The sequence below is a fragment of the Pocillopora damicornis genome, chromosome 1 (genome assembly GCF_964200805.1).
Source record: "Pocillopora damicornis chromosome 1, jaPocDami1.2, whole genome shotgun sequence".
Classification (NCBI taxonomy): Eukaryota; Metazoa; Cnidaria; class Anthozoa; order Scleractinia; family Pocilloporidae; genus Pocillopora; species Pocillopora damicornis.
The window spans coordinates 8,281,483-8,307,320 of NC_142670.1; the positions used below are offsets into that span (position 1 = coordinate 8,281,483).

The window sequence follows — 25,838 nt, forward strand, 5'->3', positions numbered from 1 at the left end:
AAGTACTAATAGGTTTTTAGATTTGGTATCCGAAGAAGTTTTCGGTTTTTCCCATTTGGGTTCCAGTTCCACTTCGATCTGAGGGCAGTTTTTTGCCTCCATGGATCTCACATAGCTGTGAAACCTCTTTGTGCTCCATCTGTCAACTGTATCGGATCGATTAGGGTTTTGACACCTAGGATGTGAAAAATCGGTTTTGATGGTTTTGGATGCGATTTTCGGCTTTTAGCGAATTTTTGTTGCGGTTTTAAATGTTTTTTTTTTCGGTTCTGCGGTTTAATAGACCACGATGCCCCCCCCCCCCCCTCTCCCCCTCTCAGTAAGGTAGGGCCATTCTGGTTATTAACGTAATGACATAAATACATGAATAAACCGTTTTTATAATGCTATTAGCTATTGACTTTACTTGTAATTAAGAAGGGCCCAGTCGGCATCCTGGAAAATCATGGGTCTATCTGTTTCGATAGGAAGTAGGCTCTTTGCAAAGGTAGCTTAGATAAATTGGAGACAGCACCGCCAGCAACAAAAGAACATGCATAGTCCCTCGTTTTAACGGGACGGATACAATGATATAAATCTCACTCGGTTTTTCAGCCTTCATAAGATATTTCTGCCTAATGTTAATACTTGTAGAAGTGCTTTACATACCAAGCCGTTGATATTAGTCGACCACAATGTCCGTACTTTTATTGTTAAGTTTTAAGTTCGGCTAAATTAAAAAACTGTGTAAAAGCTTGATTGCCTGTAAATTGTGTTAAAAATAGATATCAACGATTTTACCGTCTTTTTCTTTAATCTGTTTTCGTGTTCTATATAATAAGTCAGATACGTAATCAAATTGAATGTGACATTAAATAGCAATAATGGATAAATAAACAAATGTATAATAAATACATATTCACCTATCTAGTCATCATTGTTACTTTTTTAAGCTACATAGTTTTGTTTCTTTATCTTTTTCTTCTTATCCATGTCAGGAAAATGACCAAATATGCTCAAATTTCCCGGAATCAATATGTAAGATCAAGTGTATTGCTTGAAATGTTGGAATGGAAATTAGTTAGAGAAAAAGTCAGCATCGATAGATGTAATATGAATGCATATACACAATTAAGAACTCTTACAGCGATTTTTCGCATTTGCCACTTCTTGCTTATCACCGGAACAAGTTTGAGGAAACATAAATTATCAGGAGTATAGCAAATTACGTCACGTCTATTTCGTTTATCCCTAGAGGGGAGTAGGTTTGGACAAAAAAAATCCCTTATTAGGCAGAAATAATATTTCAGGGTCTGATGTCATGATAAGAGTATTGCATCGGTCGTTTGCCCACACTTTTATCTAAACACGGTTAAACCAAAGACACTTGTCTTATGTAACTCAATCATCGTTATTTTTTCTGCGATTTTTTTCCTGCCTCCAACTTGCTGGGATTCCAATTGATGTGTATATTTCCATAGATATACATTTGCACACGATATTTCCGCTTATCACGACAAGTTTGTCTCATTTAGGAATATTCTTTGTTTCGCGGGAACGCGCTCGAGTCGATTTTCGACGGGAGGCCAATTCGACAAATGCTCATCTTGGTGACATGCGAGCGATAACGCGTGTTAAAAGAGAATGGAAATTTGTCACGACCCCCTTCTTAAGTCTGCTTTTCCTAATCATCTCCCTAATTCCATACTTTGCATCAATTCTTGTTGAGGCGAACTGTTCTGGTTGTCGCGGAAAGAAATGGCTTATTGTGCTGAGAGAATCTTCAGTGGTATTCTTATTTCTAAATTCAACTGTAAACCCGTTATTGACAACATTTCGGATCAACGAGTTGAAACATTCCTTAAGAATTGTCATCCGCGGTCAAAGACAGGAAGATGTAAGTAGTTTTGGAAGTTCTGTCCAACAGAAAACAATGAGGAATACAGCTTCCGTTTAACTGGCTTAACTCTACTCTGATCTAAAGAGTCTATCAACAAGCCAAACAAAGGATTCCTCTCAAGTTGCAGAAATAAAACCCTAGTCAACCTTGTGAATAACAACCACAACAAATTCCGTTTCTATGGTCGAATAACCCAACAACAATGCTATTAACAGGAAGTTCCTAAGCAAGCTATACCACACAGCAGACTCAAAGCTAATAGAGTCCTTTACTCGCCAGCAGTGACCTTAAGCAAACCACGACGGCGATGGCAGTGAAAACGAGGCAAACCAAAAGCTTTTAAGGGGCAAAACATAAGCTTTTAAGGAGCAAAGCAATAGCTGTGCGCGTGTGTTTTATGGTCTTTTATATTCCCTGACCGGTCTTTGCAAACCAGCAAGGTGGAATTATCACATTTTTTGCGGTCTGAGAACGGGACTCGCGGGCGAAATATTATATATATTTTTTTAATTCAACGCTGCTTACAAATGCTTTGTTGTGGCTGTTTTAGGATTGTCGACAAATGGCGCCATTGTAGCGACGTCAAACTCATTATTCCATCTGAGAAATTCATTAGAAAATTATGAATTTTTTCGTCTTTAGAGAACTAAGTTAACTCTTTTGCGTTGTCGTCCAGTCTGTTTAAGGCCCTTTACACCAATTCTCCACCTCGACTGTTCTATGCACAACTTTATTTGGTGAGCTAGCCAAGGTATTATTAGGCTCATAACGTATATGACAGTAGCATGTCATATAAACTGCCATAATCATTCAGTCCAAGGTAATTTCAATACTAAAGAAGCAAAAACTCTTTAAAATGATGAAAAAACGGTACGGAAAATCGAACGTAACGAAAGATAATGATACTTCTTTCCAATTGCAAACTACTTAAGAATTCTTTACAAATAATTCCCCAGAAGAAGTCGAGGAGGAAAATTGTTGAATATAATTTCTTTCTGTCAGTCTTTCACCTTAAGACCCGCACTATTTATCAAAATAAAATTTACCCGATCCCCTATAAGGCTCTGTTGTATTCAAGTATTCCCCCTCTGTTAGAGAGGACTGATTCACCTTCCGACGCCTGACTTCGCTGTCTAATGTTCCACCATTTCAGGTGCGGGGATCTCGTTGGCATTATTATAATAATGTGACATTGATCCTGTTTATTGAAAAAGCAGTGTTTTGAAGGCATCTTGTGTACTTGAAGATGAGAGCATGGCGCAGATGGGAAATATTTCAATCTTTGCCATTCGTCTAAGAGTGGCTCAAAATATATTTAATTTCTATCTTAGCACCTGCTTTAATTGGAGACTAATCAGCTCAACATACGTTTACCTTATCATTTGCGATAAGCAGTCAAATATAATAAAAGTTGGAATGAACGTTTTATTCAACCTGCCTAATAAAAACGTTGGTCGATGCAATATTTTGCACCGAGTTTTAATAAAAATACAAGGAGTATACTACCAAGAGCTCAACATCGCAACATTTAAAGCGTTCATTAATTTTCTTTTTGTAAAACCTGCTTGTGGATTAGTGAATTGTTTACCAAATAAATAAACCAAAAGGCCGCATATTCGTGGACTTAAAAGTCATGACATAGATTCAGCGTCTTTTCTGAACCCTAGAGGAAGAAAATTAAAAGCAGGTGTAATATCACAAATACTTAGTAGTCACACGGAGTCGCAATTCTCTGATATTTGCCCCTCCTGATGAGGGCTCAGCACTTGTCTGGCAAATCAATTCCCATTAAGCGAACAAGTAATATCACACGAGGGAGAGCGCAGCATCGACCAATGTATTTGCGCTACCCAAAAGCTGTGAAGTTCTTGGCCTTAGTTCCCGCCCAAGGTTTGATATCATTAAATGTTCTGCTGTTCAACCTGCAGGTGACAGATAGTAGTTGCAGAATCTTCTGGTGAAGAAGCAACTGCGGATAAATCTGCGCAAGTAATTAAGTTAGTTTTAAGTGCCTTTCCTCGTTCCATATCACAACCTAAACAAAAGTGACAACAGCAACGTTGAGAACAAAAGCAAAAGAAAGAGGCCAATTACAATCAGCCATCTTGGCCAAACAAGCTTCAATTGCTTGATAAAATATTCATTACGTGGGCAATATTTTTTTTCAGGTAATCATACCTACACTGGAATAATAATTATTTATGTACGAGATATGTGCATCTTATCCACTCGGTTAGCCAGCCATGTTTTTACTGAAATTTTTCTTTTTTAAAGCTTTTTAGAAAGGTTACTAGGTAGGTGTCATAGTACATTTAATAACCCCTTCATATTTTTTTTTAGTTTTAGGTAAAAAGTGAGTATCTTATTATATCATTCCCGAGGACAGTCATACTGACTTCCATTAAAACAGTACAATCCTTATGGACAGGAAAACCGCAGGAAACCATCAATGAAACAACAGAAATATTTCCTGGATCATCAATCAATCCGTTTTATATTTTCTCAAGTGTTCTTGGTAGATGAATCTGAGGTCATGTTTTCAATTTTTACCTGATTCTTCTCTAACTTAAGTAGGAGACAGCATGACCTGATACAACAGCTGGAGATTATTGTCTCGTGATTCTCAGAGGAAGAATTAAAAAGAAATAACTATTAGACTAAGAGAGAATAAAACGATATGTAAAGGGAAGTAAAGCACTTTTTCAAAGATTACAGGTGAAAACAGATAATTTAGTATTATCAACTGAGATGATACCGTAAAGGGTTTCAAAGCTGCAGTTTTGAGCGTTAGTCCTTCGTCATCCCTGCTTAATTACTGACTTACAAAAATGCTTTCCACGGATAAACTAACACCACCATGCTATCCGGAAATCCTAACGGACATAAAGTTATGTATAAAGTATTTAGGCATATTGCTGGTCTCACTCTACCCACTCCCCTCCCCTCTTATGCCTGTCCCGTCAAAGTTTCCATGAGATAGACACTATAAGAGACGATAAGAATAATGGAGGAGGTGTAGTTTGGGGTATTTCAAGATATTATTTTCATTTCTATATGATTCACAATGTTTTGACAGTCTGCGAAACAGCTTTTAACAGCACTGACAAGGATCACAGGAACAAAATACCAGATTAACATTGTCTTAGACTAATTTTAATCGATGCCAAAAGGAAAAAAAAATCTCTTCAGATCTATTGACATTGATAGAAATAAACGTGCTTGTGCGGCGAGTTAGGAGTATCCTTAATTATTTTAAAACCTAAAATACTGTCACCAGCCAATTCTCTAGACAGCTGATGCTCAGCTGCAGTGAAGGGTCTTAATCAGAAAAAGCGTGTTTGCCAACAATTTAGATCCGATGAGTAGTGAGATAAGTAGTTAGAACAATCATCAAAACGTTGACTGGTAAAAGGTCAAAAACTTATTTTCTTTGCAACGATGCTGCGTTGTTTTGAAGTCAGAATTAATGAATCAGTTATTATAACCCCTCCCTCCCCTAGTCTAATCTGACTAATCCCTGTTCCCATAACATTAACTGATCAGAGAATTCCTACTTCCCCTGGTTTATTCCCCATACATGTATTACAGGATCAGTCCCGCCGGTGAAGTTATTGCAATACGATATGAATGTTACCAATTACAACGAGCAGCTTCATTTCCGTAATGGATAGATGGTAATTTCTTCCACCCGTGCAGTTGAACACATGGGGTACTCGATAAAGCTTCCGGTGGGAAAAATACTGATTGACATAAAACTTCTAACTTTAAACATGATTCTTGAACTAGTTTTATTAAAAACGTATTTATCAACTTATGATAACTTGCGCCATAAGAAAATGTAAACTAATATACCTATTTTAATAATAACCTATTGTAGTGAATGTCCTGTTTTGCTGAAATGAAAAATTGCTCTGCACCTGGTAGAAAAAGCCTTTAGCTTCATTGGTCCTTCAATAAAGAAAAAAAAAAAACTAGTGGTCACTTATGTCAGTGAGAAGCGATCAAGTATCATCATGTGTCATATCACCTAGTTCAAAAGAGTTTTAATACGTTGCACAATTTGTCGCGTTGGCGTTCTTATTAAGTCAAGAACTATATATAACATACGCATACTGGCATCTGCTGAGGGCAACTTCTGTATATCATAAGTTTGAAGAATTGAGCGATGAAAGGGCTTTAATGCGGTAAAATGTTCACAGCCCTGTTTTTACACTCTGTGCTGTGTAAGTACAACTGAAGTTCTTCTACATGTTGTGGTTATTCTATAGAACTGTTAAGTAAATAGTGACTGGTTAGACACAAATATTTCGGTAGTGGAACATCCTGTGACCCCAAGCGAAATCCAACCGGAAAGAAAATGATATTATCGGTGGCTTCTATTGGTCTCTCTCTTTCAAACTGAACTCTGGTAACGTGTGGGTTCTTAAGTTTTATAATACTTGAAAATAATAGAGGTAATGAAAATATACAAATAGATTAAAAAGGGAAGAGATATGTTTTAACTTGTTTACAAATGTAGTTTTAAGTTTTGTTAAGTCGCAAAATGATTTGCAAACAGTTAACCACTGTAAAACACTTTTTGCGGTTTTTTAGTGCAAAACCTTTTAAAAATATTATGAAGGGTTTCAGGGACATAATAGCATAGTTGCTTACCTTCTGAAGTTGTTGTGACAAGATGTCAACGGAGAAATACACAAAGACCACTTAAGATCTCTTTCACAAAAAAAAACCTATTAAGTTTGTCGAGTAAAACTTTTTCAGACGTTTCGCTTGAACAATCTTGCACAAAAAGAAATGGATGTTGCATTCGTGCTCAGTTTATAAACACGCTACATTGAAAACAATAATTGTGGTAAACAGAAGTTTGGACAAAGATGTTTTGAAATGATGCCATCAGCGACAGTTCAGCTTTTGACGGGTCCATCTTTTATTTCCCTTTTAATTAACCTTCTTCCTCGACATTTTTATCGGCTTCAGTTGTAGAATGTTATTCTCTAAACCGACGCCAAAACCCTGCAGACTGTTGATTAATGAATTCCACCCCAGTTAGGAAAATAGAAAATAAAAAATAGCAAAGTATTCATGCTTTTCATCGATCCCATGACAAATATAGCATCAGTCATTGATGTCAATAGTTTTGTTTTTCAAAGAACTCGCTGCGAATAGTTTTGAAATTATAAATATACATCATGAAGAACAGATCGATTCAGTTTCACGGTTCCTCGTCGTTTCATTCATTGTCGCAAAGCATACCTTTTTATCAATCCACTACTACGCCACTTAAGCCATATTTGGGCAAGGGAATATGCAAAATTTCCCACAGTATTGCATTGTACAACAGCGCCATAATACGGACGGAAAGCGGAAAAAACAAAACGGTTGGACACAACAAACCGAAATTGTTGCTGTTGTCGTTTCTTTTTTGTTCATTTTTTCAAGCAACAAGTCTCTGAGCACACCAGAATATTTTCTGATGGTCATAAAGAACACTTTAATTGTTTCTCCACGGCACTCTCTTGACCTGGAATAATACCGCACAACTTGCAAAACTTCCCAATCGAATCAGGTGTATTTATTTACAGTTATCTATGCCAAGAAGGGACAATTTTGAACTTTTGGAAGTTGAATTTAATTTCTAATCCATACGTTTGACCTCCCGATAATGAAAATGACGGAATTATCTTCAACTGTCTGTGGCAGTTAGGTAAATTCATGGAAAACAAGGCTATGAGACGCTAGTATTTGCTTTGCTCCGAGCATGTGAAGTCTTTGCCCAATGCAATCAGCGCCCATCCCGGTTAATTCGAGGCACAGTTACAAACCGAGTCTTTTTCATTTTTCACCGCAATTTTCTTTCATTTTCATATTAGTTTTGAGCTTTAAGTAAACAAAATCAAAGGAAAGAGATATATGGAAGATTGAACCTGTTTTGCGTATTATTCTTCAAATAATACTTTTCGCAGCACGCCACCGCTATCAACATCTTTGGTCGTAAACGTTTTTTTCCTGTTTGCTGGTAATGCTCGACTCCATGAAAAACAGAGATTGTTTTCTCTTTTTTTTTTCTTTTTTTGTCATGCCATGAATAAGCAGAACAACATTATGAACAACTGAGAAATTTCACCTGGTACTTTTCGGTATTCGCTATTCACCTCCTTTTCCCTTTATATAATACTTTCCAAGTTACGTCTGCGAGTAACGCCAACCAAACGAATCCCTTTGACATGTTTTCGATATGCAACAAGTTTTGTTCAGCCGGTTGCGGAGACACTGCATTTTTTTTTCTTTCAATTTCTTTAACAATTAAAATGCTTTAGTACTAGTATATCTTGAAATCTAAAAAACTCTTTGGTCGTTTCAAAAGTTATTTTCGACATAACAATAAAATACTTTGCCCATTTTCTCTTCTACAGTCATCCTTCATTTGATGATGGAATTGCCAGGAACAGGTGAGGCAGTGTAATTACAATTTAATATTTAAGTATCTTAAAATGAACTGAAAAAAAAGGATCTGACTGAATTATCAAAATAATTAGTCAGACTTCCTAATGGAATGATATCGTTTTGCGATTAAAACTTTAGTTGGAAAGCAAAACAAAAAAGTCAGGGACTAACGGTGCTATTACCCTGATTCCCCAATTTCCACTTTTAAAACCTTGCCTAATTCTAATTTTTCCTTCGGTGAGGTAGAGGGTTTTGATGCCCATTGTTTTTTATCATTAATGGTAAATTTTTTTTTCTCTTCTCCATCTTTATCGTTATTACTATTGTTATCATCAGTATACATTTTTTCGCTTATTTATTTATTCCTTTGTCTCCATCATCAGAATTATCACTATTGTTACAATCAGTATACATTTTTTTTCGCTTATTTATTTCTTTAATTTTTTTCCCGTAGAGTGCCAAGCAACCTGTTTCAAAAACTCATCCTACACATTTTCGAAAAGCGGAAGAGATTGGTATGAGAACGCGTATATCTGTTACTACCAGGGAGGTTACTTAGTCTCCATCGAAACTGAAGAAAAATGGCAGTTTATCAGTCATGAGATTCAAAAGCGTGGTACTTCGAAAACTAGTGCGTGGCACATTGGTTTATTGAAGATAGACGGAGATTGGATATGGTTGAGTGGAGAAAAACTAAGTATTTCGAAATGGCGAGATTCTCAGTCAGATGGTAACGAAAATTACGCGGAAATATCTAAGAATGGAGGCCTCTTTAATGGTATCTCTCGGGTTGATGAAAACGCCTTCATTTGCGAGATGCTCGGAGGTAAGATTACATTCCAACATGAAGTATATTATGTGCTGAAACTTTAGCAGTATTGCACTTGTGTCAGGAAAATTTCTCTTGCTTCTTAAAAGTAAAAATGTTGTTCACATAATATGCTCGGCTCACCTAACTTGTACGTGTGAGCGACGAATGAACTTTTAAGCGTGTATCAGTAGTTGAACATAATGGCCATGACAAAAACGGGGACATATGTTTCGAAAAAAAAATGATCACCCTGGGATTTTCCCTTTTTTTGCATCGCCTGCAGCTAGAAAAACAGCGATGGAAACTGTACATTTCACAACTTTTGTCGAGCGCGCTGATATTGGGATAATCTAACCAACGGAATTTTCCCTTGCCACAAGTTACAAGGCGTGATCACTGACGTCAGTGAGTGAATTCGTGTTCTCTTAAACATAACGCATCGAAGTACGTATGCCCAAGGTCTTGAGTACCGGTACTGAAGACAGAGTGCACAGTTTTTCCCGACCTTAGCTTATGAATAAAAGTTTTTTTTTCTTTTAAACTCAACGCAATATTTTCCAAAAGAACCCTAATGATTTAGGGCTGTAATTACGGCAAGATCCTCCATGAACGGAACAATTTTTGAACGAGTAAATGGTAGTTGAAACAGACTGAGGTAATGCTTATTAAATAGAGGCTTTACCGAAATATTTTTATTTGTGTAATGGAAAAGGTGATTTAAAAGGCTTCCAAACAAACTTTGAAACTTTTTTTTTTTAACAAGTATCTGTCACAACCTGACACCTGTAAAGTAGAGAGCGTGTAAGAAACAAAAGTGCATGCACGTTTTAAAAAAAGAAAACAACAACAACATCAACGGCACTGGTTTGGCAAACAAACTAAAGTTCAATGTCTGTCACGGGAATTTTTTTCTTTAAAAACAGTCAATGATCTTACAGAAAGTATTACTCACTTCCATCAACTATTGATGAACGAAGTATAGCTCTGTTGCAATCGCGTGTGTAAATCTGGTCTTTTGTCAAAAGTGGAATTTTAATGCCACTTTTTCTCGTTGAATTCCTTCATTTTCTGTTGTGAAGTTTACGGTACAAATGTCCATATTCAGCGGACTTGCAAAGACTTACCGAAAGCGTATTTAAAGTATAGAACTGAAGATATCGCTCACTGTTTGTTAATGAACAAATTGTTTGGACGAATTCAGATATAAAATGAATGAAAACTCCATCAATTAATTCAATTCTAAACAAATACGTTACGTTCTAACTTCCTGAGTTACTTCTAGTGAAGGTCTAGGTTAATTACAAACGGTTTTTATGCCGCGTGTCAACCCATTTAATGGCATATTTGCTACCAAAAATCATTTCAAAACCATTATTTTTGCTGGCAGCCACAGTGACTTGAGAAAGAGAAGGAGAGGATTAATAAGTAATTAATTAGCTTGAATTGCTTTAAAGTGCTCTACGTAAAAATACTTCTCAGCTGGCAAAAGCGTAATATATTTATGAAAAAAGGCAACGAAGCTAAGGTTGTAGCTAGCGACTCGAGCACGCGTTGCAGTGTCGCTGAGCAGACAAAAGAAAATCCGGACCGCATTAAGAACCACAAATATTGCAGGACTCGTTACCGTGCCCTCTTAGAAAAACAAATAATAAATACAGCTCTTTTGGGAGAAGTTTTCGGGAAAAAAGCGTGTCAGAAGTGCAAGCGATAACCTTGACAGGTATCGTGGGTGGCTTTCAGGTCATGATCAGACGACCTCAGGGTTTCAGGGAAATCTGAGAACATGTCATTTTAAGGACGAGTCATCACGGGTTTGAACCTGTTTTTAATACGACTGACTTTAAATTCCAAACTGCATGAAAAATGGAAAAAAAGTACAAGCAAACCCTAATTAATTTATCTTTACTTACTTTACATGTCAATGTTGATTACCGCCACCTAGATAATCTTTTGATTTTGTCGCATGTACTTTAAATTGTTGTTTTTGTTTTTTCCACAACCTTTCCCATAACAACTGTATGCGGTGAGCTGCGTATCTCCAGTTGCACATTTATAAGAACTTACATTCACATTTAATTTTACGTTTTTTAAGTCTGTTCAGATGGGGAAGGAAGAATAGGGGGCGGGGTGAGGGTGGTGTCAGCTCAACAAGGAAATAATTAATTTTCAAAAACTCGACTACCAAAATTACATGAACTCACAGATAATCTTAGCTGATGTGTAGTTAACTAATTCAGAAAAGCAGGTTAGAGATGGCGGACGCCGTAAGGAAGAAAGATGTATAGTATCAATTGACAATGATCAAACATAAACTGGAGGTGTAAAAAAAAAAAAAAAGGAATCTTATAAAAAATCATAAAACTGTAAAAAAAAAGAAATTATATGAAAAATAAGTCCCGTTTTCTTTCTCATTTATTTTTCTCCTTTATTGTGATTGTGATTTTAATCTTTTTATTTCATCATCATTATTATTATTTATCACTTTGATTATCATTATGATAATTAGTATTTTTGCTTTTATTTTTATCATTTTGTAGAATGCCTAAATATAACTTTTAAAAACTCTCGGTACATAATTTCGGTGCGCACATCGAACTTGCCCATTAACTGGCTCTGGGCCAGAGAAACCTGCCAAAACCAAGGAGGGGACCTAGTCTCCATTGAAACCGAAGACGAATGGAATTTCATCAATGACCAGATTCAAAGGCGAAATACTACGTACTATGAAAATAAGTGGAGTATTGGTTTAACAAAAAAGGCCGGGAATTGGACTTGGGTGAATGGAAGACCGCTGACTATTTGCAAATGGGAACAAGGGGAGCCAAGAGGTGAACACGACGCGGCTTTCATGTACAAGCGGTCCAGTAATGGGGAGCAGGGCGTGTTTGGTGGTGTTAATGGCACAAGTATGGGATATCGCCGCGCTTATATTTGTGAGATTTCCGAGGGTAAGTTGTTATTTTTGTTGTTGTTTTGTTTTGTTTTTTCTGTTTGTTTCCTTTCTTTAATATTATTTTGAGGAAACTAACGGCAACATAAGCGCTTAGGCATCATAGAACATTATTTTATATCGTTTGTTGAACTTATGAAAGGATTTACATAAACCCTCTGACAGTCAGAATCAAGTTTACGCTAACAATTGAATGAATGAAAATATGTTTGAACGATATCAATTAACGTTTTCACAATACATATGTCTAACTTTTAGCTTTGTGAGCAGAGGAAAATTACAGATGGTTCTGTTACCAGTAATAACAGTAAACTTTCAATTATCAGTTATTTTCATGTAGTTAATTTATTGTTTCGATTGAACAAAATGATGGTGAATACCAATTGCGAAGAAATATCAGTCCAATTGCTTTTTTAGATAACAACATGTGATGACGTGAAGTGCGTTATCTTTTGCAAAGATCCATGCCAGGGACTCATGTCTGTTGAGATACATGCCAATTATCGTTTTATAAAACGAATACCAAAGACTTGCAAATTTATTTTTTCTTCGCATAGCGGAATCAGTTCTGTGTTTATTCTATTTTATTTTAATATCCGCTTGTTTGAGCTATAAAGTTGTAGGTTCTAATTTCGATGCAATGCAAAATGTGCAGTGAACATAATAAACTAATTAGAATTTGGCGGACATTTCGGTCGACCTAGCAACCATTACTCTATAGCGAGGTTAGTACGGGTTACCTTAGCTCCCGTATGTCAACAGAGTGCGTACATACATTTTCTTGTTTAAAAAATGGTCAAGACCGAATTCGAATTTTATTGATGTCCCGCTTACCAAAAAGATAAACATAGGAATGCTTAGCATGCAAGACTTATTGTTTTGGCTTGGAGGGTTGTGATGGGACACTGCGTTCTTAACGGTTTCAGTTTTGTAAGAGAAAAAGAGCATAACTTTTAAAATAACGAAAATATCGCATTACTTCTCCTTAACAGAAAGGAAAAAAACCCTACTTTATCTGACCTCACACAGGTTTTTTGTGGTCCGTTGTCTCTACTGTATAAAAAAAAACTTTTGATCGAAAATAAAATGCATCGGTACCACGCTTACCTTTGTGTCCTTAGCAGCTGTTGTTTGGTCTCGTCCCACAACGCCCTATTCCCAGTTCGAGAGCGAGCGCGTTGCGGGACGTGACCAAATAACTGTTTTAAAACAGACTACCCTTACTGGCGTTCCTCTGACAGGGAAGAGATTAACATTATTCGTCTACAGTTAGCTGCCTCAAAAATATAATTTCACGTAATTTTACTGCAAAAGGCAAAATGAAACTCTATCGCATCTCCAATAGACCTTAACCAAAGATATATTGGGATCTCGAATAAGTGAAGATATATTGAACAAGATAAAATGATTATAGTATTTCAAAGAGGGCTCCTTGATTGGTTGTTGCCTGTCTGGCCTGATAACACTGGCCCTCGCCCTCGCCCCTCGCGAGGGAAATTGCATCTAGCTATTACGTACGTAAAAGACAACTGGAGGAGGTTATGCAATAAATCGGGCGCTCCAAGAAGCTTAGATACAGAGTGATAAAGTACGCATTTACCAGAGTTCGTGCAGCGTACCGCAGGTACCTGGTTACTGATTACAGAGGGCTTCACGTAGGCTAGCAGAGTTTAAGCAGCGCAACCAAAGGAATTTGGCGTTTTGAGCGGAAAGTCATACTGATCAGTTCGTAGTTGAAAGCTTCATTGATTCTCGGTAATTACACTGCAAGAGAAACGTTAAAGACGACATGAAAAGACTGATTTGAAACTGCGAATATCTATAGAAGAGCGACGTGAGAAGGAAAGACAAAGAGCTCCGGAAAAAAAAAAAGGACTGAAAAGAGGTCAACAACAAAGAAAAAGCAAACTACAGAGGAGCCGAGAAAGGAGAGACAGGAGGTAAGTTGATGCTTATCTAGTTTTCTCCTACGCTAAGTCCCAAAACAATGTTAGCAATCGTTAAACAATTCATTACGGTTTTACAACAGTGACGTATTCAAACAATACTCTACATATTCAAAACTGTTTACATAATGTCTTTCATAATTGTACACATTCTATTTGCCCCACACAATTCTTGGCATCGGTATTTTAGAGCGTTTTTTTTTTCAAGGCCGCGTGAAGGGTAGCACATCGACCGAAAAATGACTAACCTCAAAGTTAAGTCAGAGATTCTGTATAGTGAACTTAGAAACGTGGTAAAGTTTCTTGCCCAGATTTGCTTCTTTATTCTGGAAAATTTGCGAAAACTGAAACGAGCGTCGGTAGCCGTAACTTGGCGGAAAGTAATACCCCGAGTTGAGACAAATGAACTTTGCTCGTGAAAAGTGCAAAAGAAAGCAAGCTCTTCGCAATTTGAGAGATATTTATTTGAAGGATTGACGAATGTTTTAAGTTTAAAACGGGACCATTTTATTAAATTTGAAGCTCGCGAAACGCTATTGGAAATCACCAATATTTCAAAATACAAATGTCGCATTTCCTAGCAATTTTCAAATTAATACTTTCTCTGTGTGGTATACCTCAGTATCGGCTCAGATTAAGCTCGTTATAAGTGTAATAAGTATTGTTTTCGAGGATATAAAAATTAGTTTACGGCTTTTCATTTCCGCACGGAAAGACCAGACTAAACTTTTTAAAAATCGCAACATCGTCTTTACGTCACGACGGACATTCTCTAACTAAGCACGCCATTGTTAAATCCAAAATTCTTAGCAAAAATTTTAGCAGTGGGCAACGTGCTCGATCAGTGAAATCAATACAATAAGCTACCCTAACGACGACAGACTGGTTTTTTATAACTTCTTTCGTTTCAAATTGTCATTTATTTCCCATGGCGAAATTGTCTGCAATAACAGATTTTGTAAAGTAGCAGCAGGCGTCTGTTTTTCTTTCCATGTTCGAACACATTTAAGTTGTAAGATGGTTTTGAGATAAAATTGAGCTTCCTAGTGGACTTGAAAAAGAACGATTCAATCATTTACAGAAGTAAGTCAACAGTTCTTTTCCAAACTTTGAAGAAGGACAGCAATCTGAAATTAGTTTAGACGTAACACATTCAAACACTCAAGGGTTCTTCACGCAAGGCTGAACGTATTGCAATCTTGCTCACATCTTGCAATCTTACGGCCGCAAATAATCGTCAATAACTCAAAGTTTTTTCAAAATTTCGACTGTAAAATTAGGGAAATTTTAAGGTAAACTTTATCATCCGAAAGAAAAAAAAATCCCAGAATACTGGAGGGAAACTTCAATTGTGCTAGCTGATTTCCTCCGTTGCCTTTCATATTTTTGATCAAATAAACTTTAATCAGTTGGAAAGGGTTTCCTTGAATTGTATTGTAAATTGCATTGTTGATTACCGAGGTAGACTTCTTCTCAAATGGTCAGCTTGTAAAATATTGCTTCTCAAATTTTACTCACTTATAGACACTAAAAATATATGGTTGCAAGAAAAAGCACACAACACCAAATCAAAGAGCTCTTGGAGCCAGCTCATTCATTTGCATTGACTTCTTGGACTTGCTAAATATAAATACAGTTATATTCGGTTTATCTGAACTTTCAAGACTTTTGGAATAAACTTTATTTTATTTTTGCGCAGTTGTGTGTTAAGAAAACTTGTGCATTCGTCGTGATGGGAATTGGAAAAAAGGTTATGTGGGCTGGAGGTGGGATGGGCAGAGGTCATTAGGCAGGCAGTGTCCTTTTTGTTGGTGTGTGTGTGTTTGTAGGGCGGTCCCTCATGTAAGCCAATAGCAATATAAGGCACATATGCGCAAATCAGTGTGTGTATACCCCTGAACGTTGAGGACCAAGAAAAAAGTATAAATTCTCATTCTGCATATTTGTACCCAGTCTGCAGTCTGCATTTTGTACCTAGTCTGCATTTCGTACCCGGTCTGCAGTCTGCATTTTGTATCAACCGGATTTGTGTTGCTGTTTTTCTTCGAGCGAGCCTCAAGTCCGGAGCGAAATATCGGGACTCAAAAAATATTTTAGTGAGACTATCTTGGCTGCTATGATTGATGTGTGGACTGTATGTTGAAGAGCTCCCGTGGACAAGCACAAAGATAGAGCAATGATTACTTTATACCAACTGAAGATGAACGCAAATGCGCGCCTTAAGAATATGACTTCCTCTGATACCCCTCTGAGTGATCACAGCGTGTGTTGAAATGAGCTCGCTACGGGTCCCCTAGGTGTGGAAATTTTGGCTTCTCAATTCAAATTGCATTTTTAGAAACTCGGAACTGTCACTGCGTGAATTAACAAATATCAGGGGGTGTAATGAGCCCGTATACATGACGTACACGGAGAGATATACTGACATATAAGGACATCGATGTATAAGGACTGAGTAATGATCAGTATGTTTGATTCCTTATTCCTATGTATACTAGATGTTGCACATGACCGTATACTAAGTGTTAGGACATCGTATAGCCAGTATTTCACCAATTGTTATGAAGCTACAAATTTACGTTATTTACTTATATACAACTACTGAAGATATTTCTATACTGAATATTTACTGAGAGGCAGTTTTTTTCTGTACCCTTTCCCGACAATTTTGTCTGGACATAAGTGTATACTGTTTTGTGTACTGATTATTACACATAACCGTATACTAAGTATTAGGACACTCTATATCCAGTTTTTCACCAAGCATTATAATGCTTTAAATTTACTTGCATACAGGTACTGCATATATATTGCACTAAAAATTTACTGAAAAGCAATTTTTCTGCACCCTTTCCGACAATTTTTTCAGGACACAAGTGTATACTGTTTTGTATACTGATCATTACGCATAGACGTATACTAAGTGTAAGGATATTGTATAACCACTATTTTTACTAATTATACCAAAGCTCTTAATTTGCTCATCTATAACTAATGCGGAAATTCTTACCCTAAAGCTGTTAGAGATTTTTCACTTGACCACTCTTCAGCAACTTTGTCAGGACACAAGTGCATACTGTTTTGGATACTGTTAATTACACATAACTGTGTACCAAGTGTAAGGACATCGTATATCCGTCATTTTACCAGTTATTCCAAAGCTTTTAATTTGCTTACCCATAGCTGCTGAAGACACTCTTGTCCTAATCGACGAAGTTGCATCATTTAATTTGAATGGGTTTGGTCAGTTGGGCTAGTTTGGCAGTTTTAGACAACACTGTGCCATTTTTACCAGTTGGGTCATTTCAGCCTGTTTGGCCATTTGAGGTAGTTGGGTCATTTGAAACAATTTTTGTTATTTGAGTGAGTTTTGTCATTTCAGTCAGTTGAGTCATTTGAGGTAGCTGTGCCATTTGAAGCAGTTGGTAATTTCAGCCACTTGGGTCATTTCAGCTAGTTGCTAGTTAGTTAAAACAATTGGATCATTTGAACTGATTTACTCACTTGAGCTGGTTGGCAATATTAGAGAGTTGCATCATTTGAACTGATTGAGTTATTTGATCCAATTGGGTCATTTGAGGCAGTTGGGTCATTTGAACCAATTTTGTCATTTGAGTAAGTTTGATTATTTCAGCCAGCTGGGTCATTTGAGGCAGCTGTGCCATTGAAGGCAGCTAGTCATTTCGACCACTTGTGCCATTTTAGCAAGTTGCGTCATTTTAGGTGGTCGAGTCATTTGAAACAATTGGATCATTTAAACTGGTTACTCATTTGAGCCTGTTTGTTCATTATATTTGAGGCAGCTGAGCCATTTGAGGCAGCTGTGCCTCTTGAGGCAGTTGGTCATTTCAGCCAGTTGGGGTCATTTGAGGCAGTTGGGTAATTTCAAACAATTGCATCATTTGAACCAGTTTACTCATTTGAGCTGGTTGGGTCATTTGAGGCAGCTGTGCCATTTGAGGCAGTTGGCCATTTCAGCCAGTTGGTGTCATTTGAGGTAGTTGGGTAATTTCAAACAATTGCATCATTTGAAGCGGTTTACTCATTTAAGCCAGTTGGGCCATTTGAGACAGTTGCATCATTTGAAGCGGTTTAGTCATTTCATACAATTGGGCCATTTGAGGCAGTTGGGTCATTTGAACCAATTTTGTCATTTCAGCCAGTTGAGTCATTTGAGCATGTTTGACCATTTGAGACAGTTGCATCATTTTAGGGTTTGGTCATTTGATCCAATTGGGTCATTTAAGGCAGTTTGGTCATTTGAACCAATTTTTGCATTTAAGTGAGTTTGGTCATTTCAGCCAGTTGGATCATTTGAGGCAGCTGTGCCATTTCAGCAAGTTGGGTCATTTGAAACAATTGGATCATTGTAACCAGTTTACTCATTTGGGCCTGACTGGTCATTGGAGAAAATTGCATCATTTGAACTGGTTTAGTCATTTATAGAATTGGGCCATTTGAGGCAGTTGGGTCAATTTGAACCAATTTTGTCATCTAAATGAGCTTGGTCATTTCAGTGAGTTGGGTCATTTGAGGCAGCTATGCCATTTGAGGCAGCTGTGCCATTTAAGGTAGCTGTGCCATTGGAGGCAGCTGTGTCATTTGAGGCAGCTGTGCCATTTGAGGCTGTTGGTCTTTTCAGCCAGTTGGGTCATTTCAGCAAGTTGGGTCATTTGAGCCGGTTTGGCCAATTGAGGCAGTTGCATCATTTGAACTGGTTTGGTCATTCAGCCAGTTGAGTCATTTGAACTGGCTTGGTCATTCAAAGCAATTTGGTTGACCAATTGAACTGGATTGGTCATTTGAGGCAACTGGGTTGACCAATTGAAATGGTTGGTCATTTAAGGTTTTTTGGGTCATTTCAACTGGTTCGGGAATTTGAGGCCATTGGGTCAACAGAGCTGGTTTGGTCATTTGCAGTAGTTGTGTTATTTGAACCAGTTTGGTCATTTGAGGCAATTGGGTCAATTGAACAGGTTTGGACAATTGAGGCAGTTGGGGAATTTTAACCAGTTTGGTCATTTTAGTAATTTTAGCCAGTCAGCTCATCTTACCCATTTGGATCATTGGAAGCACTTTGGTCATTTTAGAGAGTCAGTATCAGTGAACCTCTTTGATCATTTGAGACATTGTGATTGTTTGAGGCAGTTGAGTAATGACTGTAGTCAGTCTGGTCATTTGACACAGTCCAATCAGTTGATACAATCTATGATTTAAGTTTGGTGAAAATAATCTATAGTCCAAGGCTAAGAATCTTGCCAAAAAAACCCACACAAGAATAAAGGCAAAAAGTTGCACTATCCCGCTAGAGGTCACTACCATCACCATACAGTTGTTTACTAAAGTAAAATTTCATTTATTTGCTAACTGTATTGCTAAGAATTACAGTGCAAACCACCACTGATGAAAATATATAGGGCCACTCACTTGACCTCAGGGGTAAGCTAACTTATATACACTTGTGTTGAACAGTTTAACTAACAGAAAAAAAAACAATGACTCCAACAATTACAGTAGACTCCTAGTTGGGTGAAAACCGGGTGTTTCAAACTTCTTTTTACAATATCTAAAGCAGACACCTGCTGCCACCCACTGGAATAAAAAAAAAATCCAAGAATTTCTATTGACTGAAAACCAATTTTCACTGACCATGTATGTGTAGGGAAAAAAACTATATATTTACAAATGAAAGCATGGTTTCTTCAATTATAGCCAGACAAAAGAGAATGCCAAAGCCAAATGGCAACATCATCAGCTTTCAGAAAATAAGCATATTTGGATACTAAGGTTAGAAACAAACAGTCTTGTTTACTGTCTGGTTAAGTAACATTACTTAACCTCACAAGTCTTTCATAGCATCTTACATATTTCTGATCACCCTTTGCAGAGCATTACACTGCCCAAACAATATAAGTTCAGTTTCAATTGTTCTAATTGCTTTAAATTAGTTTTAAAAGTCATAATTGCCTTTAATATTCATACATGTAACTTAAGGTCAAGAGGGACAGCCACAACAATTTTCTCTTTACCATTAGCAGTGCCTAAGTTGTAGCTCAACTCAGCTACACCACATATACTATCAATCCTCATTACTGGAATAAAAGCTGCCACTGACTCAACTTCAAATGATGGCAGGCATGCTTGAATTGGTAAACCAAAGTAAAACCTTGCATGAGGGTGAACTTTGTACCAATGAACACAAGCCAGTGTGTAAGGTAGGTTCACATTTTCACCAGTTGGGGAACGGATAGTTATAGAGTGCTTGAAGAAGTATTGGACAATCCCTGTAAGAGAAAGAGGAAATAGTAGAGAGGATGAGTGCTATAAACATACATGTAGTAATCTTCTATGTTCTGTACAAAAAGCTTAAGAACTTATATTCACTAAGATCTAGTGAATCTTACTTCTTATATACATGTAGAGTATTGCTTTGTAATGTGATAAATAGCAAGACTGTTAAGTTGCAAACACTGAAAGTATTTACTATTATTGTCCTCTGCATCTAAATATACCAAGGTAATAACAGCAAAGGGTATGCTCAATCATTTTTTAAGCAGGTGTTTGTTGGGTTTGGTTCTCCTTTTGCTTGTTTGTCAATAAAGTATTTACTATACAGATTCAAACACAGAAGCCCATAAAAGGAGATAAACAAGTCTGCTTTGATTGAAAATCTTACGACACTGAAGGGCGAACTTAATATTTATTGCAGCAGCTATAAAAGGGAAGTAAAAAAAATTGCCACAAGACAGATTCAAGAGGAAAAGAAAAAGTATTCCTCTACATTATCTCACTGTTGTCTTCATTAATAATTCTTTGGAGAGCCAAAATATTTCTGACAAGGACATGTACATTCTGCATTTTTTTTAAGTCCACTGTATTTTCTCAACTAAAACCAGCATTTATCTGGAGCCTAGCATTTAATTTAGAAAATAAGGTAAAGTATGACCCCTTATCGCACCTCACTGTTCTCACAAATCAAGTTCAGGCCAAAATGATTTCAAACTTCTTTTTTTTTTCTACAGGTCTTTAAGTCATGGCAAAAAAATTAGAACAAAAGAATAAACAAATCAAACTAGTTTGAAAAAATTAAAATCATAACTACATTTGAACCACATGTACAAACTCACCTGGCCTCAGATCCACTGAAGCTGTATCCAAACCATTTGCACCATACCATCGCGCAAGTATACAGGCTGACCGTTCACTTTTTGAATACCAGGAGTCAAGTTTCTGGTCATAAAGTAGTAACTGTGAAAATTGACATGACAATTTGGGAACATAAACAATAGTGTCTTCCTTGTGTAGGAAAGTGTACATTGTTGTCAAGGCTTCAACTTCGTCATCACTCATGTAAACTTCCTTGATAGGAGATAACACTTGAATGGAGCATTTGTCAACAAATGACAAATGGAACAGGTCAGTTCCAGTGTCAGCTTTGAGTTTCATACTTTCTCTATATTCAGTTGGAGTCAAAGGATTCTTCTTTGTCTGTGCCAATGAGCCTTTATCTACAGATGCTAACATGTCTTTAAATCCATCAAATTCTCTTGGCCATGACATGCCCCTCACTTGTTGCCCCTCAATAAATTTCCTCATCAATTGTACCTCAATCTGATGGTTGTTTACATGTAAAGCGCCCAAAATACCATTGAAGCGCTCAAATGAGAAGCACCAGAATCCATAAACAGGACCAAAATCAAGGATACATTCACATAAATGGCAATGAAGATGCATGTTGGGTGTGATTTTAGAAGAACCATACAAATCTTCAACACTTCTGCAAAACTTGAGAAGAAGGTCATCAGCAATTTTCACTTGCGAAGTGGATATAACTGTTGAACACAGTATACAGCATGCTTTCACAAATAATTTCCAGCATTGTAAATGTCTGTCTGGTAGTATGTCCTTTAAAGCAAAGGATGAAAAAACCACTGCCCAGTTCTTAAATTGATCAGCAGTAAAACCTTTAAAGCCTGACGCAATCTTCGATGGAATTCGCCCGATACTGGAAGGCACTTTCAATTTGTTAATCCTTTTTTGAAGCACTTTGAAGTCCTGTTCATCCAGCAAGTTCAATTCTCTCCAAATCTTAAGCATTTTCTTTGTAGTACCCAGCATCAAGTTATGCATGGGATCAATGACGACACATGCAATGAAGTCAAAATATGGAAGGTGAATCAAAGATGAAAATCGCACTCCATTCACACTTTCCTTCTTTTCACAGCCTTTCTTTGAGGTTACTGAGTTGTGAACTCTCCAGACCTGCTCTCTATGATCAATGTTGGTGCGTAAATCCCAACTGTCTCGATCAAACCCAGAGAAATCTTGTTTCTCCCCAAATGATGACCTTGGAAACTCTTTCTTGCACTTGTTACAGCCTTTTCTTGCTGAAAAGCCCAGAAAACCACAAAGTTTGCGAGATGCTGGAATGTCACAGGTAACACAAAGAACAGCAAGCCGACAAAATATGGGTCCTGTTGAGGGGCAGTCCAACCAAACACCATCCCAAAAGTCTAACAATTCTTCCACCAAAGGGTCCAGGAATGAATTTACATTTCGACTTGGTTCCTGAGGACCTGGAATGATTCCCACCACTGCTACATTTTCCTCTTTATTTCTTTCCTGTGGTGGCAAGTTTAGGAAACTTAAATAGATCACCCCAACACTATAAACAGAATCCTTGTATGGTTGAAACCAATCAAGATTCAACATGCATCCAAATGTATTGGGGGCATCAAAGAAGGGCTTTCCTTCTGCACTCTTGAAATTCTTCCAGACTCTTCCATCATAAATGTCTCCTAGGAAGTTAGGATCTCGAGGACACTTTTTGTATTGCTCACATTTCTCAGAAAATCCAGGACGATTTAGGAATTCTTGCAGGGTTTTCTTGACAGAACGGTAGCAAAACACTCTTTTTGCTTTTAAAATCAGTTCTCCATGTTTGGAGTGTACAGCTTTGAAAAGTGCTGCTCCACATGACCTTCTTTGGCTTCTATGTGGATGATGGGGAAATTCCACAAAGCTGCAACGTTCACCCTTCTTCCGTCCATTTGACAGAGTTCGTACACAGTCCTCAGGTTTGTAACATGAAGAACATTTTGGACAAACAATGAATTTCTCAATATCATCTCGATTGATTCCCAAATGCTTCCTAATCATATAGAGGGATTGGGGAAGTAGGTTTGACATTTGTTTTAGAGCCTTGCAATGAATTATTCTAGCCATTAGATCCAGTAGTCTTTTCAGAAAACAGAACAGAACATTCACTGCAGCATCTGACATGTTGTGCATTACTTTCCACGTCATGACAAAAATAATTATAAGACTGATAGATGTTTTGCTCAATACTGATAAATTATTACTCTGCGTAGTGTTACTCTTATCAGTGGTAATATCATCATCCTCGGATGATGACAGTAGGTTTTTAAACTGCAATTCAGCCTCATCATCAGTCTCTCCCTAAAAAGAAAAAAGGGTAAATGTGTAACTTTCAACCAATATTAAAAGAAAAAATACCCACTCAACAGCATTCTGTTTCTTTTACCGTGAAATTAACATAATGCCATTAAATACCCCTTCTTCATCAGAGGAAAAGCTCAAAATACATTCTAGTCATGCAATGCTTTAGAGAAGTATACAAGTTACAAGTGGAATATTCCATGGTAATATTACTTCAGGAAAGCGTTGCATAACTATTTTATACTATGCCATTGAAAATACATGTACAGTGGCCAACACTATCAATGTGACCTATGCATAATGGGAAGGTTGAGTATTGCAATGAATTTCAGGTCAAACTGATTTTCACTACATGTAGTATGATTTGCATTTTCCTTCATTTAAGGATTATAGTAATAAACATGGAATGAGGGAAAATACATACATACATCCATTATTGACTTTCCCCAAAGAGGCTTTTCAAAGACAATACCAATTTGTTAAAAATATTGTCTTCATGTTGTCAAGTGGAGAAAAAAAATTACAAATACAAATACAATACAAATATTTAATTACAAATACAGTTCAAATTCCTTTAAAATAGAATTAAGCTGAAAATTAATTTCAGTGCAGCTCTTTATTTTGTACATGCTCCACCCACTGAGCAGCAAAGGCTTATAACAGGCTAGATGATATTTACTGATGTATTAGTCAGACAATTAAAACATCTGGCTTACATGTAAACTGTCAGATGACTCAGCACTTGACAACCCATTACTGTCGTCACTTCCAGAAACATGTGTATCTGTTGGTTAGAGAGAAATATAGGTCACTTCAAAAGAGAGTGAGAGCACAGGTTTAGTCACCAGCAAAAAAAAAAAAAAACAAGTGCGTTTTTGCTCATAAAAATAACTAACTTCTTTTTCACTCAAAAAAGAAGTTGCATGATTCTCTATTGTGACACTTGCAACACCATATGCATTACAATCCCAACTATTCATATATCTGTTACCTTACATGTACATGTCAATGCCAAAAAGTTAACTCGTGAACACAAAATCGTAACAAGTCCAAGGAAAATTTTGTCTTGGAGGAATTACAATGATTTGTAAAACAGCATCTTATATTTCAGCTTAAAAGTGAAGCCTATAGGTCACAAACAATGAATAAACATGCACAACAAACTGCATTTTTGTGTCCCCTAGGTCTAGTCGCTTAGCTGAATTGTGATATGTAAAAAGTGGTGTTTTGCAATTAAATTTAGCCCCATCCTGGAGCGGGCTAACATCTGCAATACAAAACTGTACTTTATAAGCCAATTAACTTCAAGCCCTCAAAACTTCAATCTCACCCAAACTTTGCTTTCAAAGAAGGTTTATTCTGAAGGTGAATAACATTAAAGTTTGGTGTAAATAGATATATGAATATATACCTTGAAGTTCCGGACTTTCAGCGGTAAATTTTGCAACTTCAGAACATTCATCGCTTGATAAATCAAAGTCAAGATCCAGGTCGCTTGAATCTGAGTGAATTCGAAGATCTTGGCCAAGCAATTCATCTGTGTAATCTAAGATCAAAAATAAAATTAGGCACAGTTACATCGACAGGCAGTTTGAAAAGCCGACCAAACAAAAGCAAACAGCAACCATTCAAAGTCACACTGACTTACCAATTTTTGCATTATCGACGGTCTTCCTTCGCTTGTGGGCATTAAACGTCCTGATCGAGACCAGACGATCGCAGTGATCACAAAATCTTTTCTTCTTCCTCTTCGAACAATACACAATTTTCTCATTTGCAGGTAAAACAGAATTCATTTCCTCCACCAACGTGACTGGAAAACTATGCTAACTTGTTGAAAAAAGGCTTGGTTGCGAAGCTTACGCAGCCGCTTTGTGGTTATTTGTTGGTGTTATGATATGCAAAAAAAACCTTCCGGACATCAACGTTTGCTTTTTCTTTCTTATGTAACTCTCAACTGTTATGTAATCACTTCGGACTACTCACGTGTCAGTTCTCGGGTTACACAAAAAACATATTTTCATAATAAGAGAGTCGCTATCGCGTTGTTGTTGTTTCGTTAGCTCTAAAGGTAACCTGCCTCTCAAGTGATTAAAGTTTGTGTTCAAAGAAGCTTACTGGACTCAGACTCACTATCTTGCTCTCTCGCGTCTTAAAGGACAAAACTTGGTGTCAGGAGTGGGATCACGTTTCACGAGCTTTGTTGTTGTTGGTGGAAGTTTATTTTATATTGGTCATGACCTCGACCTCTGCTAGTCAGCAACCTTCTGGTTCATCGGCTGCTGCACCGATCTATACCACCACAGTACCGCTAGCCAAACCTCCAGATCCTCTTAATCTCGAAGACAG

At 37.1% G+C, this 25,838-nt stretch overlaps 1 protein-coding gene and 1 pseudogene across 1 annotated transcript; one reads left to right on the forward strand and one right to left on the reverse strand.

The window, feature by feature from the left end:
• Positions 1–445: 445 nt before the first annotated feature.
• Positions 446–1,936, forward strand: LOC149051780 (uncharacterized; annotated as a pseudogene).
• Positions 1,937–19,891: 17,955 nt separating this feature from the next.
• LOC149051781 (uncharacterized) lies at positions 19,892–25,315 on the reverse strand. Its single transcript, XM_089187329.1, has 5 exons — positions 25,138–25,315; positions 24,901–25,035; positions 24,206–24,273; positions 21,158–23,489; positions 19,892–20,314 (listed from the first exon to the last, which is right to left on the reverse strand). The coding sequence occupies exons 1-5, from the start codon at positions 25,283–25,285 to the stop codon at positions 20,007–20,009; spliced, it is 2,991 nt and encodes a 996-aa protein (XP_089043455.1). The 5' UTR covers positions 25,286–25,315; the 3' UTR covers positions 19,892–20,006.
• Positions 25,316–25,838: the final 523 nt, after the last annotated feature.

Excerpts from the sequence above, each read along its gene's own strand:
- LOC149051781 (XM_089187329.1), bottom strand. The coding sequence starts at position 25,285 with ATGAATTCTGTTTTACCTGCAAATGAGAAAATTGTGTATTGTTCGAAG. Across the intron at positions 24,274-24,900 it reads TGAAAGTCCGGAACTTCAAG|ATACACATGTTTCTGGAAGT; the intron begins GTATATATTCAT and ends TCTAACCAACAG. Across the intron at positions 20,315-21,157 it reads TTCAGTGGATCTGAGGCCAG|GGATTGTCCAATACTTCTTC; the intron begins GTGAGTTTGTAC and ends TTTCTCTTACAG.